This window comes from Prosopis cineraria, unplaced genomic scaffold (assembly GCF_029017545.1).
Source record: "Prosopis cineraria cultivar Desert tree isolate PC_DT_omini unplaced genomic scaffold, ASM2901754v1 PC972, whole genome shotgun sequence".
NCBI lineage: Eukaryota > Viridiplantae > Streptophyta > Magnoliopsida > Fabales > Fabaceae > Prosopis > Prosopis cineraria.
This window is the reverse complement of record NW_026556297.1, coordinates 18,306-33,659: the sequence shown is the minus strand read 5'-3', so window position 1 is coordinate 33,659 and position 15,354 is coordinate 18,306. Positions and strand designations below refer to the sequence as shown.

General features: G+C 35.3%; 2 protein-coding genes across 5 annotated transcripts; both read left to right on the top strand.

The window, feature by feature from the left end:
* The first annotated feature begins 244 nt into the window (after positions 1 to 244).
* LOC129298939 (WD40 repeat-containing protein HOS15-like) lies at positions 245 to 10,112 on the top strand. Of its 3 annotated transcripts, XM_054937381.1 has the most exons (14): positions 245 to 462; positions 2,713 to 2,858; positions 3,030 to 3,363; positions 4,075 to 4,169; positions 4,260 to 4,306; positions 5,082 to 5,232; positions 5,808 to 5,871; positions 7,686 to 7,844; positions 7,953 to 8,074; positions 8,472 to 8,546; positions 8,799 to 8,852; positions 8,977 to 9,050; positions 9,449 to 9,523; positions 9,701 to 10,112. In XM_054937381.1, the coding sequence occupies exons 1-14, from the start codon at positions 402 to 404 to the stop codon at positions 9,918 to 9,920; spliced, it is 1,677 nt and encodes a 558-aa protein (XP_054793356.1). In that variant the 5' UTR covers positions 245 to 401; the 3' UTR covers positions 9,921 to 10,112. The 3 variants fall into 3 exon arrangements, with proteins under 3 accessions (XP_054793356.1, XP_054793358.1, XP_054793357.1); XM_054937383.1 differs by lacking the exon at positions 245 to 462 and having other exon boundaries at positions 2,717 to 2,858; positions 3,040 to 3,363; XM_054937382.1 differs by lacking the exon at positions 245 to 462 and having other exon boundaries at positions 2,717 to 2,858; positions 3,022 to 3,363.
* Positions 10,113 to 12,337: 2,225 nt separating this feature from the next.
* LOC129298940 (protein NONRESPONDING TO OXYLIPINS 2, mitochondrial-like) lies at positions 12,338 to 14,728 on the top strand. Of its 2 annotated transcripts, XR_008590451.1 has the most exons (4): positions 12,338 to 12,672; positions 12,752 to 12,870; positions 13,824 to 13,908; positions 14,026 to 14,728. XR_008590451.1 is itself a non-coding variant. In XM_054937384.1 (3 exons), exons 1-3 carry the CDS (start codon positions 12,512 to 12,514, stop codon positions 13,829 to 13,831), a joined length of 288 nt encoding a protein of 95 aa, XP_054793359.1. In that variant the 5' UTR covers positions 12,343 to 12,511; the 3' UTR covers positions 13,832 to 14,728. The 2 variants fall into 2 exon arrangements, 1 of the variants encoding a protein (XP_054793359.1); XM_054937384.1 differs by having other exon boundaries at positions 12,343 to 12,672; positions 13,824 to 14,728.
* Positions 14,729 to 15,354: the final 626 nt, after the last annotated feature.

The following is a 15,354-nucleotide window of genomic DNA, read 5'->3' as shown; positions in this document are numbered from 1 at the left end:
ATTTAATAGTTGTATGATCATGTTTTCAGGAAACAAATGCGATTATTGATTCGAGACGAAACGATCGGTGTGTCACGCCTCAGGACCCATAAATAATTCACCCCAAAACGGAAGAGGCGAAGCAGCAAGTACAATAATCAAAAAGGAAAAAACGGAACCAACCCGGAGTCGCGTGACGGGCGTTTCTAAATCCCTCTGTTTAGCTGCCACCATTAACGACGCCTTTCCTCCTCCTCTTCCTTCTCCTTCCCAATCAAAAGCTGCCCGTTCCTTCTGCCCCTTCCTGCCCGCTTCTACTCTACTGTCGCGCTCTCCCTCCATTCTCGCTCTCCCTCTGCGCCCGTCACGCATGGTTTCCTGAGACTTCTTTGAAGGCCATTGAAGCCGCTTGCTCCGATAACATGACTTCCATCACCTCCGTTGAGCTCAATTACCTAGTCTTCCGCTACCTTCAAGAATCAGGTTTGTTTTGTTTTCTCCCTGCGCTCTTTGTTTTCTGCCCGTCCATTAGAATTTGTCTGCGTGTTTTGTCGGTTTTTTTGTTTCCCGCTCATTCTTAACTTCCTCTTGGGGTCCATTCGATGTCTGAGGTCTAGGGTTTGGACTTGGATTATGTTTTGGACTGTTGAGGCTTTCGAGCTGCGGAGTATAAGTTTTGTTTAACCATGTTAGGGTTAGTTTCGTGCTGAGAAATTATGATCTTGTTTACTTTGGAAATTTGGAATTTTTGGCCTCAAGATGGGCCTTTTTGGTCGTGGTGAGGGACAGGAGTGGGGGAAGTTTTCAGATCTGTTATACGGGGTTGATACTTCAATCTCGAAGTTCTGAAATTCGTTTTCCTTTCTAGTTTTTCATTGAGTCTACAACTATTGCTTCAGCTTGCTTAATTCGTTTCATTGATGAAGCAATTAGTTTTAAGTTCTTGTTGTCGGGTCTCCTATGACAAAAAATGTTAGCTTTACTTGAGAATTTCTGTTTAGTTTCTTCCAACCTCCCCACTAACCACCCACCTCCACTTGACCAAGAAAAAAATACCACCTCAAACAAAGGAATGTGACAATTGCAATGTATAAAGGTGTTGCTTTTGTGAATTTTCATGCTCTCAGATTGGGTTTATGAATTTGGGCTACAAGGACGAGATAATTTGAAAGGAACAGTAAAAAAGGTGGAGGCAGGCTGTCGGGGACGTTGTTGGAATACTGGTTGTATCTTTTTACCTCCCTAGTCATCAAAGCAACATTAAGTCGTAATAATGTACATTCTTCGGTATGCTTCAGTTTGAATGTAGTAAAATGTAAGTTGATGGTGCAAAGTGGTGTTAAGCATATGCTATATTTAGAATACGGAGGTTTCTGTTGAATATTTATCTTCGTGTCCAAACTCTAAAGCCATAGAAGAATTAGCATTCATCATTCGGCAGATTTACCATCCTCTGTACTGTCTATTGTAAACGTTGATCATCCTTCAATTTCAAAAGAAACAAAATAGTTGCACATTTCTGGTCTTGTTGTGCGTTAGAGCAGCTTAGCATTGTAGTTGATGTGACCCAATGAGATAGTAAGGGTTATTGAACTTCTTTTAAATTACATAGCTATATGATACCCTTTGAGAAACAGTACATGTGTCTGCAAAAAAGCTGACACTTATTGAATGAAGGGAGCTAGACTAATGGCCCATTTGGCTACAAGAAGTGGGCCCTTGTGGAATGGAAACAGGAAGGATTCCACCACTTGATCAGGTTTTGTTTGTAAATTATTCTCTCTTACAGAAAGCTCATTTTGAAAATGAAGCCGTGATCGTTTACCCCAAAAATGGGAGGAAGAATGATGATTCCCATGATACAATCAAGGTCAGATACCATATCATCATGTCTGGTTTGGCATATCCTCCATGTCTTTCTTCAGCATTCATCGCCTCTTGTGTGAAGAGAGGTGATGGGTTCACTCTTGCTTGCCATTAGTTCAATGCCTCATCCCTTTTTGTGATTTAGTGATTCTGTTACTTCCACCTGCTTTACATTGTCCTCCCTTTACAAATCAAGTGACTCGGCCTCCTTTCATTTCATGCCTTTGTCTTCATCATGCTGCCTTTTGGATAGATCTAGAAGAATAGGTTTTGTCTTTCGTTTCATTTCATTGGAACTCGTTTGTGCTGCTGAGAGGAGAGGGAGTGAGCTTGGAGGAAGGAGTGGGAATGATGACCATGGTGGGGAATGGTTGAAGCAGGTGGCCATGAAGGTGGATCTGCGATGGAGGTATTGCCATCAGGAAGGGAAGACGAATGAAACTGGAAGAAGGAAGAAGGGAAGGGAAAACATTGTTCAAGGGCATTTAAGTCTTTTCAATTTTATTTTTATTTTTATTTGATTGAGCTAATGTCATTACTTAATATTTTTTTATGTAAGATCTTTATGATAATTTCCCCTTGGCTACAGTTATTTTATAATTTATACTTTGAACTTTTGTACATGCTTAAGATATTAATGCAAGCACCAATTGTTCAACTAAGGGCTTGGATATATTAAATGATATTGTGTAATGATAAAGGTCATTGCCGTGCTAGTCTTAGAGTAATGACACTGACTAAGATATCTGTTGGCGTGACAAAAGTTGAGCTCATTTTAGAAAAGCAGCATGTAATGAGAGGGGAAAAAAAAAAAAATATACTGTGCATCTTAATTGGCTTTTCTTCTATTTTACACTACAACGGCAGGTTTCACACATTCTGCTTTTGCTTTTGGATATGAGGCGGGGATAAACAAATGCCCAATTGATGGAAATCTGGTGCCGCCAGGTGCTCTTATTACATTTGTTCAGAAAGGGCTACAATACTTGGAAATGGAAGCGAACTTGAGTAATGTTAGCACTCTTCATGTATTAATATTGAATTTCAATAAAAGAAAATGCTTCAGATTTTCCTATTTTTTTGTGGTTAGTAGGATAAGGTTCACAATTTATTTGAGCTGACATTTTTTAAAGCTTTCATACCTGAGGTTTCATGTTGATCAGTGTTTGTTTTAAGCCTGCCAGTGTGATGCAGACCTCGATGAAGATTTCTCATTCTTACAACCTTTGGATCTTATCACTAAAGATGTGCATGAACTAAGGCAAATGATAATTGAAAGAAGAAAAAAACTACAGAAGGACAAAAATAAGGGCCTTGAGAAGGAAAATGAAGCTGAACGTGGACGAGTGAGAGAAAAGGAAAGACATGAAAAGGAGAAAGCATGTGAAAAGGATCGAGAGAAGGTTGAAAATGACAAAGAAAGAGAATTACATCATGAACATCAGACTGACAGAGAAATGGTTACAGATCAAGAAGATAAACCTACTGTTAAGCATGAAGAAAATGGTACTTTGGGAGGTAATAATCTCATTGATGAAATTACTTTTCAGTAATGCAAATCAAATGTGTTTAATGTCGTGGCATTGCTGCAAGTTTTTGGTTGACACTTTGTCCCCAGTCAGTCTCAATAATTACATATTTTTCTACTGCTGTTCATTTTTCATCTATCTTTTTTGGTTTTGGATTTTTTGACGTCTATTCATGCATATTTGTGGTTGGGATATAGATCTTTAATACAAATGAATTTAGAAGTTATCCATGATATAGTGGTTGGCGAGCAAAGTTGAAACTATTTGTGCTTCATCAAATGCTTGATTTGCCCCCATTCTTTGTTAATCATTCTATTCTAAGAACAAGGATTTCAAAATCAGTACGGTTCTGTAATAGCTGTTATTTAGATGCCATCCAGTATATTTCTATTGTAATGAAGTATTGCTAGCCTCTTCTGTGCGCTTAAAATTAGAAACGACCTCTTTTAGTAAATATATCGTACTGATCATTGATACCTGGGCAATTTTTACATTGTTTATCCCCCCTTTCTTCTCCATGGTTATTCACCAATTTTAGTTGCAAGGTTTTATTGCTCTAATTGAACCTCCTCCAGAACCTCCTCTGTGAGACAGTTTATGTTATCGTGTGGCACACAAGCATGCCATAGCATATGACTTAATATTTTGATAGAGTTCCTTCCTTTGAATATGCGTGAAGAAGGTTTATTTGTTTCCACAGGACCAGAACCAATGGACATCTCTACAACTTCAACTTCTCAACCGAGTGAAATCCTGAGTTCTGATGTGACTATTTTGGAGGGCCATACGTCGGAGGTTAAGTTTATTTTATAAACTTCTAGGATTTTCTTCTATCCACTTCTTTTGTGAAACTCCATATTAATATCTTGTTTGCCATTTATTTAGGTTTGTGCTTGTGCATGGAGTCCTGCAGGGTCGGTTCTTGCATCAGGGTATGTATCTCCTTCACAAATGCCATATTTTTTCACAGTGCTCAGTTAAATGCAATGGATTTCTGGAAAGATTTGAAATGAAACTATGGAGAAATAAAGTTTCTCTTCCAAAGCTATTCTGTGAGGGATCATTGTTCTACCTTTTTGCATTTGTCTCTCCTTCTGGTATCATTTTTGACCTGTTTATCCCCTTAAAAGACTCATATGAAAACCAGCTCAAACTTTCTGTTTAAATGCTGATTTAAATGTAAAGTGTATGTGTTATGCATATCCCGCCCCATCATTTGCAGTTGGATGGGTTATTTGGTCTATAATTGATGTGATTAATAAGCTGACCTAAATAGGTTCAGGAGATGCATATAAATGTAGGTGCATTTGATAACTATCTTTATGATATTCAGTCCGGACCATGCACTTCATAGCTATCTACTTTAACACATGGGATGTTGGACTGCATTCCATGATAATGTTTTTCTATTGTATTTTTCCTTGTTCTTCTGTTCTGATGACTATGCTTGATTTTAAAATGCACTTCTAAAGAACTTATTGGACGAATGAGAATAAATATGGGGAAACTAGTTATTCCCAAAAACTTTCTTATCCATAAATTTTGTTAACTATCTTTAGCTCTGAAATCAGTTCTTACAGATTTTTATCTTCTGTTATAGTTCTGTACTTTGGGAAAGAGAATCCTTGTGTGAAGATTGAAAGAGGAGTCACATAACTGGCTTCTAACAATATTCTTTCACTTTATTGTCATCCGTTCAACTTTTAGGTCTGGGGACTCAACAGCTCGCATTTGGACAATACCAGAAGGCAGAAGTAAATCTGGTTCGCAGAATGGCCCTTTGAATGTGTTGGTGTTGAAGCATGTTAGAGGTAGAACAAATGAAAAGAGTAAAGATGTTACTACACTCGATTGGAATGTGAGTTCTAGTCCTGATTCTGATTTAAATCCAAGATCACTGTTACTGTCTGCATGTTTGAACTTCGGATAAGGAGCTGTTATTTTATTTTATTTTATATTTTTGGTGCAAGCAGCCTGAATAGTTTTCACCTGTAATTCACTGCTGTCTTCTAGCAAGTCTTGCTACCTAACCCTGTATGAAGATCTTGAAAGTTATTCCTGCTGTGAAATTTTTTCAGTCAAATATGATCTTTTAAATCAAATTCAATCTGCAATGCCAGAGTGGTTTTTATTTTCCTTTCGAGTTGTCTTTATTCAGCTAAATATCTTGTTCTGTTAGATACTTGTATGTATGCATGTTCTTAACATTATTTACATAGAATTGTGTGGATGCGTATTATATAAGATCATCTGACTTGTGCATTTGATCATTGGACGTGTATCTCACATTTTTTTATGCCTTTTATTTTCTGCACCTTTCATTGAATTGTATTCATCTTTGGTGTTATTTTTCAAAAGATAAGTCAATTCATTTTTTTTTTTGTAATTTTTCACACCTCATGTGGAGGTTGACCCTAGCTGGACGTTTTACAGGGGGAGGGGACACTGCTTGCAACTGGTTCATATGATGGGCAAGCAAGAATTTGGACCACAAATGGTAGGGCATCGTTTCTGTAGTTATCAAGTAATCAATAATTATACTTTTGTAAAGTTATATTGGATGAGATGAGAAGTGCTCAAATTGCTGTGATTTTGCTTATGGTTGTGTATTTTGTCTGCTATTAACTTGTTTCAGTGGCAGAAGATATTATTAACTATGAATACAATGTTATCCTGCAACAAGTTTGAAGGCTAAGAAACATTGTTGAAGAACTGATCGATCCCCTCCAACCAGACAAACTGTGCAATGCCACAGTATTGTTTTCTTTCTTATTGTCAGACCCTTTAGAACAAGTTTAGGTTAAAAAAGACCCTTTAAAACGAGTTGAAGGAATTGATCCTTGGTAGTAGGTAGGGCAGATCCACTTCTTCCAAAAAAAAAAACCGAAGAGCCAATTCTGAGTGTGAGCCGCTGCTGTGAAATGAAGAAATGGAAGGGTTATAGTTTCTGAACTTGATTTACTTTATGTATGTCAGGTGAAATGGCTATAGGGTCCTATAAGCTGCAATGGACAATTATTTTCAATTGCTGTAGTTTTTTAATCACCCTCTGTTGAGTATTCCCCTGATCATGTTACTAAATTTCTTGCTGGAAGTCACAGCTGGTGCTTGAAAGGTTTTTGCCATGGGTTCAGGTTCTGGTCTCCAGCCTACTGATCTAACCCCATCCTCCTAGTTCTAGCTTTTTGCATTTAAAAGTATCTGCTTTTAAAGTAAACAATCAAAATAAAATTGTACCCAAAAAAAGCGTAGTAGAATCATGTTCAAGAACTCTTTTAATTTTAACTTCATTTTCTCTGATTCTTTTATAATACTCTCTCTGGTCTCTATTATAAGGCATTTTTTACTACTTTACTGGAACCAAGGAATGACAGTTAACTTTTTAGACATGTCTTAAAATATTTTTTTTTTCCAACTTTATCTCTGTTAAAAATAGGAAGAGGGATACACAGTATACGATGAGCCATAAAAGTAAATTTACAACAGGGGTAAATTTGGAAAATAGGAATAAATAACTTTTCATGTGCCTTCTATGAAGGACCAGAAAATCCGTCTAGAAGGTGCTCTATAATAGGAGGCTCAAGGGTGTGTTCTGGGTTCTATTTATGGTATCAGTGCTTAGGTGGGCATCTCATCTTGCATTCTTGGAAGGATTTTCCATGTTCTATATGTACTCAATTACACTGTTGTTGGTATTTATTTTTACCTTTCACTTGCCTCAGGCAGGGGTTGTTGAATGGAATAATTGCACGGAAGCTGGAGTTGTTGTCATGTGTATACATGCTGTTATCTAGTGTTATTCAGGTGTTGAGTTCAACATTAGTTAATCGTCTAGCAGTGATGAAGCTGTGTTTGGTTGAGTGTGAATCAAGGAATACTGTGGACAGGAGGGTTTGTCTATATTCATTTGAGAAGGGATGAAAAGTAGGGAAGCATCCCTCCCCCAGGGGAAGCAAAGGAAAGCTGAAAAATAATCAGGACAAGGCAAAGGAAAACTGAAGAATAATCAGTACAAGATACCTGTTATTAATAGTTTTCAGACTTGAATTCTGTACTGATTTTTAGGCGATAAAGACAATTGTACTACTGTCTTTGTCCTCTTATAAGAATTCCTTAGCCTGCATTTACGCTGCAAATGGCTATGTTTTCTGTCTGATTTATGTAGTTGCATTCAACCTATAGGTTATACATTAAATTTCTATATTGATCTTTTTGTACAGGTAATATTCTCTAGGTGAATTTTTTGTAAGTTGTTCTTAGGACTGTTCAAATGTAGATCTGTTTTGATCAAATGAAGGTGTCTTGAACCAGGTGAACTAAGGAGCACATTAAGCAAACACAAAGGACCCATATTCTCTCTGAAGTGGAATAAGAAAGGCGATTATCTTCTTACTGGAAGTTGTGATAAAACTGCAATTGTGTGGGATGTTAAGGCAGAGGAATGGAAACAGCAATTTGAATTTCATTCAGGTGGAGATTTGATGATATATTAAGTTAACTCTGTTTATCAACGAGTTGTTAATCCTTGGCCAAAAAAAAAGTCAATGAGATTTATTTTCTTTTTGATATGTTGTTTAGGTCCAACTCTTGATGTTGACTGGCGTAACAATGTGTCATTTGCAACAAGCTCCACTGACAATATGATATATGTCTGCAAGATTGGTGAAAACCGCCCTATAAAATCTTTTGCTGGCCACCAGGTTTGTACTCATGATCTCTTTTATTGTATTATAATATAAAATAATTCTCATGTAACACTGTAACTTGGAATTGGGAAGAGAGATGGGTTGATCATTAACTTGAATTTGTTGTTGATAAAAAGTTAAAATGGTTGTCATGGTTTACAAACTCAACAGGCTAGTGGGACACTGCTTTCAAGATGGGTCCTGCCAGCTTTCCTATTATCTTATGTTTATTAGTTTCAATCCCATTATAGCCTTGCTTTTTTGCTATTTCTCATCATGGTTAGCTGAGATTGATTTGATATAAATGGCCTGTTGATTTTGCAGAACACAGTATTTCAATTTAATTCGTTTAGGTGCAATATGGAGCTTGGATAAGATTTTCTGGTTGATAATGAATTTTCTGCAATTACAGGGTGAAGTTAATTGTGTCAAATGGGATCCCACAGGCTCATTGCTGGCCTCCTGTTCTGATGATATTACTGCAAAGGTAATTTTTGGCCACTTATTTGAGGGAATGATCTATTTATTGTGTCATGACTCGTGTTTTTTGTTTTGGGGTCTACAGACTGGCATTTTCAACGAACTCTTCGTTTTTGTAATCTTATTTTTGAAAAGCAAAACCTGCCATTTTGCATGAATTGGTGTTAGTTTTTTTTTTTTTTTTTTTTGGGGTGAATACTCTGTGTTAGTCGTTGTTCATTTTATTGATAAGTGATAATAATCCATGATTGTTATGTAGATATGGAGTATGAAGCAGGACACGTATGCCTATGATTTAAGGGAGCATTCCAAGGTACTCTGGGCTTTTGGTTTTGTATTATATTCTAATGATATTTCTCATATATTCGATACCGTTTGATTTCCTTGCCCTTTGTGTGGCCCCCCCCTCCCCAAATAACTTCAATAATTTTTTGTAGGAGATATATACAATCAGATGGAGCCCAACTGGTCCCGGTACAAGTAACCCTAACCAAAAATTGGTGTTGGCTAGGTAAGTCTGTTTCTTGGTTTTGTTAGTTATGTGGAGCCCTTGAATATATAATTTATTTAAAATGTGTAATTCCAGACTCTGTGGGCCGTGGTTGATAAGTGACATTTGCAATTCTATGTTAACTTATCACGGGTTTGATTCCAACTAATTATAATTTGGTTTACAATGTTCTGTCGCTGAACTTGTAAGCTGGCTTCTACAGCTTATTAAGTTTTTATAATCAAAATCCATTTGAATTTTATATACTATTTTAGTGCAGTGAGGTTTCTTTATAACTGCTGGTGATTCATGTCTTCATGTTTCTGTAGTTTCACTACGAGGATCAATTTCTTCATTTTTCTTTTTGCGGTTGTTGAAAGTATGCTTTTTAAGTATTATGCGGTTGCCTTTTCATGCAGTGCATCATTTGACTCGACTGTGAAGTTGTGGGATGTTGAAGTTGGGAAACTCATCTGCAGCTTGAATGGACACAGGTATTGGTTTATAATATGTGAAGCAGTCCTCTTTTGCTGTCTTTGTCCTTTTCTTTTCCTGTTCCACTGTATGAGACATTGACAAGGCTAATCATTATTCATAATGGACAATTTGACGACTTCTATAGGCCTTGGGAGGGAATCACTTAGGTTCTTACATGCTATATTTGGTGACAGGGATCCTGTTTATTCTGTGGCATTCAGTCCCAATGGTGAGTATTTGGCCAGTGGATCTCTTGACAAATCCATGCACATTTGGTCATTGAAGGACGGGAAGATTGTGAAAACATACACTGGCAACGGAGGCATTTTTGAGGTCTGCTGGAACAAGGAGGGTGACAAAATCGCCGCATGTTTTGCTAATAATACAGTTTGTGTTTTGGATTTCAGAATGTAACCCTGAGAATGCCCCGCAGTTAGCTGTTGCCTATGAAATTAAATTCTTTCTTTCCCCCCTGTAGGCTAGATTGGTGCAAGTGTATTTTTATATGGGTAGGTTTTCATTTTAACCGGTGATTGTAAGCAGAACTCCTTGGATACTGCTGTAACTTATTGCCCTAAATCATAGTGAAATAACTTAGCATGCGTAGTCACATCTTGATCAATGTCCACCTCCTTTGTCAAGAGAATATTTTGGATGATAGTCCTTATCTAGTTCTCTTTTATTGATAAGAAATCCGTTGTTTACTTTAAGGTGTGTACATATTTGTAGGAGTGGAACCCTCAGTTAAGCTAAAGGTCAATTGCGTGAGGTATGACTTTATTATTATTATTATTATTATTATTATTATATTTTGATTGCCTATAAGTTGCATTTTAATTTAATTGTAGGGTCGGGAATTAAACGTGAGTATTATTATTTTTTTTTCAGCGAAGATTTGAATTTTGGTTTCTCATGTTGTAAAAGTCTTTTTTTTTTGGGTTTTTTGTTTTTTGTTTTCCTCTTTTGGTTAGACCCGTTGGTGTGGGGTGTTTGATTTTGATTTTGAACTGGCCGGTCTGATGTGCTCAGGACAAATTGCTACGGATGTTCAGCTAGAGGATACGAGTTTCGATTGCTAGTCCCGATCCAACAGAAGGGGGGTTTCTTTCTCAGATTTTAATGAGAAGCAAGCCATTATTTTCGTTAAACGTAGGAAAATTTTAGTGATCCTTTGTGTTGGCTAGAGTTATTAAAAATATTAAAAACTAATTGTACATGATAGATCAAAGAAATTTTTTTTTCTTGATAAAATATATTAGAGAATTTTAACAAGAAACAGAAGTAAGAAAGTAATCATACTCCTACTAAATTATTTTGTTGATTTTCTTAATCCATATACTTGTCATTTTAAGTACAGCCTTATCAAATACACGCATGCATATAAAAAAAAAAGTTATATAGTTTATAAAGTATTGATATATTTCGATTGGATTATGATATAAATTATTGTTAATTAATTTATATTTTCATAGAAATATTAGTTAAATTCTTGAACTTTTTTTTAAAAACTTTTCACATCTTTTATAATTGTGCCATTGAGTGTAATAAATATGATATTAATTTATTCAAAACATCTTTATTAATTATTACTCAATAAAGTAAGTATATAATTGACAAAATACACACACACACACCCACACCCAATGTCCTATTTAGGACTGCATAAAAGATAGGACAGCACTGAACTTTATCCTAACGCAGAGTTCGGTCTCTTTCATGAAAAAAATTAGGTTAGGCAATCCGTAGTCTGATTTTGTCCAGTGATAACTCGAAAATTAACAAGACTAGACTTGGTTCATAAGACTAAGAGACTGTTCCTGTCAGTTCAGTACTCACTTAGCTTTTTTTTCCCCTTTTATTCCACGAGAGGCAATAATCCATTTCAACATAATAAACTCAATTAAAATAGTAAAACCACTTAAAATAATAATAAATTCATAATAATTTCTAACAATAAAAAAAAATATTTTTGTTATAGTTCAAATGATTTAAATTTATAACTTTAATAAAAACAGCACTCAATAAAATTCAACATTACATTACAACAACAATTTAGAAACAAACTCAACAAATCTTCATACAATCATCTCTTTAGCATTAATAACGCTTCAAACATTTGTCAAAAATAAATTAATTATAATTATAATAAAAAAATAATAGAACTGGACTAGACTAAGTGGTTCGGATGCTTAATCTCTTGTCTAGTCCAATCTGAAAAAATAGTCTAGTCTTTTCAATCTTTTTGGTCATAAAGGATTAGTGTCTATATGGACCGAATAAAATAGATATCATCTTGAGTTGGACTGGACCAAATAGGACTGAAAGACTTTTGCACAACCCTAGTCCTATCTATATATATTATTTTGGATTAAGTAAAACTTCTAAAAAAAATATTTATACTGTGGTCCGAAGGAAATATGCATTATCTCAAATTTCATGCAAAACATGTGACTAAGTTTTATTTTTAATGATTTGGGATCAGGAATTTTTTTAAAAAAAAATTATCAAACACAATAATATTGATAAGAATGCTGGGAAAAAAATATTGATAATTGAGGGTACTTTGTAATTGTTTAAATTAGTTAAAGGAGCTAAAATTATCTTATTATGGGACCTTTAGTTTGAATTTTAAAATATACAATTATATTAAATAAATGCATCAAAGATATTTTTGAAATAGATCCCATAACGAAAATTTGAATTAATTTAAACGAGAGATAGTAATATTTCAGATTTCTCAAGACATCAGGAAATGAAATAAAAAAAATAATATTGACAAGGAAATTATCAAATACCTTTGGATTTTTCCAAATACTAATTATAAAAATTTTATTTTAAACAAATTATAAGCTTTAATCCTCATTAATCATTATCACTAATGGGCCAATGTTGCATACGGCAACTAGGGTTTAGCCGTTCAGCTTCTTGACCGGAAACCCCTGTTTCGCTGTTCTGAAGTCTGATAGCTCTCAGTTGCACGTTGCCGAGTTGAGCGAAGCATAGCAATGGCTTTGCGTGGCGGATCTCTTTCAAGGTCTATAATCGCCGCCGCCAGAACCTTCTCAAATCATTCGTCTCCGCCGTCTATCTCTCGCCTTCGCCGCCCTCCATGTCCGCTTCGATCATACCTTCTCGACTCTCGCCGCCCCCTCATTGCAGTTCCTAGGTACCTTATCTTCTATTTATAAGAAGTCAAAGCCTTGCTCTTCTTTCTTTATTTAATTTAGCTCTTTTCGTTTTTCAAGGACTTTGGGCCTGTTGGGCTGCGCGCAGTCGCTCTTGCCTCTGCACAGTGCTATTGCTGACGCTCATCTTACTTCCCATATCTCTATCAAATCTCGTGCTTGTTGCGAGTTGTCTCAGGGTAGTTGTTTCTTCCTACTTCCGTTTTTGTTGCCATTGGACTAAGTAGATCACTCAACGAATGATATAACTAATGGTGCCATGATTCGTATTGCCTCTTTTTAATTAAAAGATAAATTCGCGAAATTCGACTCTAAATTTTATCATCATATGCCATCGTTCTTCTCTGCTGCGAGTTCCGAGGCTCCCATACTGTCTTTATCCATTTGCAATTTTATGGGTACCAGTTTGTGATAGTTTGGGTTATCGTCGTGCTTGGTGTCTGCATTGAACTTTCGAAAGCCAAGTAGTTAGAGGCATCCAAACTTTATTAGATCTCGTTGGGAATTTCTTGCAAGTTTTCTGATAAAAACATAACAAGTGGCGACGAAGTTTTTTGAAGGAATTACTTAAAAAAAAATTGAAGAAATTACTTATGTGATATTAAGTTCTAAACGATATTGAATTGTCATTTTTTTTTTATTGAATAACAATCGTACCATGCTGCATAAGAGGTGAGACTCAGTCTTCCCCTTGCCCTGACGAGCAAACAAGATACTTACTGAAGTCTTTCTCCGTTGTTTTTAGTGTTTTCAAAAAAATACTATCGTTGATTTTTTTTTTCCAGATTATTTTATGTTACTCTGATTAACAAAACTAGTTTCCAAAACTCACCTCTATGATTTGGCCGGAATTTCTCTCGTAGTGCATTGGTTGTTTAATTTGCATAACGTTAGCCCCAATGACAAGTTCAATTCTCCACAACCTATCCTACTGAAGTTCGCTATTTATTATGTCAGTATGTTCCTCTTTATGTAGTTTATTTGATTTAGGAGACACTGTTGAAATGTTCTTCATTTAGGCCTCCTAACTTTAGTCGAATTTTCCTTGCGGGCATATTTATTGTATCCGATGAGTCTTGTGATTAATTTGCAAATTCTCTAGTTAACTGACGTTTGCATTTGTGTGTAACAGGTACTTGAACAGATTTTACAATTGGATAGAGTTGCATACATTTTTACAGCTGGGGAAAAAAATTACGGCTGATTCCGTGAAACGGGTAGCTTGTCGGTTCTTTCTAATCATTTGGGTCATTGCTCTTTCTTCTTCCTGATATAATTGGAGGTTTTAGGCACAGTGCATTTAAGAAATATTGAGTATATGTATTCTTCTGCAGAAAAATCTGTCAAATCTGGTTGAAGGGCATAGACTTGTTTCTCTTTGTACGAAAAATTATGCCCAAAAAAACAAAATTGGAAGCATAGATACTTGTACGTCAAGAATAAGATGCTTGTCATGAATCTAAATCAGTGGCTGACTCACCTGCACTCGCTCTCTCTCTCTACCAGTACCAGTCATGAGTAGTCGTGGCTTCTTCAAATTTATCTAAACTTAACCATGGACCTCTGTCAATATAATGATGATGACCTCCTATTCATGATTACGAAAGGGCTCAACCATATTAAAGCATCCGCAAGCCACTGAAACTTGAGGAAAGAACTAACCAGTTGCCACTGAGTTTTGCCATTATACAAACTCATCTCAAGATATGATTTTATGCCTCCCATTTAGAACCAGAGAATAATTTGAATATCCTGGACCTATAGTGAGATATTGACGGAGAGAAGGCCAGCAACTCATGAAGCAAACTCATCTCGAGAGAGAGATGATGTAGCCATGATCATTTCGTTAATCAATTCTGTTAAACTGCTATTATGATGTCTCCAGTATATAGTTTGTCACAACTGTATCCAAGTGTTCGGTCAAACTGCTTTCTGCAGTAAATGAAGGATAATTAAACTTGTAGCTTGTATTGTCACAGGATGTGTAATGCCATCAACAGATGCTTGATCATTGTATCCAAGTGAGTTTCATGTTTTCATGAATTTGTTGCCTTCACAAGAAATATCGTGCCAGTTGGGAGAGACTTACATTATTGAAATAACCTAGGCTATGGATACTTGGCAGTTTATTTATATTTTTGCCAAAAAAAAAACTACTTTCATTAAAAAATATAAAATATATTTAACTGAATCATATCTCTAAATAAGTTAATTAATTATTTTTAAATTGCTACCATCTTTTTATGTTTATTCTTCTTTAATAGCGTCTCTCTTGAAGGTAAATGGTTGAGTGCTTTATTTATTAATGGTATTTTTAGAGAAAAAAACTCATTAATTACACATTTAAAATTAAAAATATCTTATATTTTTTAACATCTAATTTAAAAATTTTTTTTATATTTTTAAATGAAAGGAGGATGTACATGTATAAATTGTTAATGAAAGATAAAAGAGAAAATTTATGATAAAAATTTTAATGACATAATTTTAAATAGGATAAAAAGGTATTCACTCTCTATCTTATCAATTGAATAGGAAGGAATATTATATGTATATGTTGCATATAGATATATTAGACTCCTTTTATCCTTTCTGAGACTTTTTTATGGGGTTAAATATTGGAGACCACTATAAAAAATTTGAAATGGAGTTCTTGTCAAGTG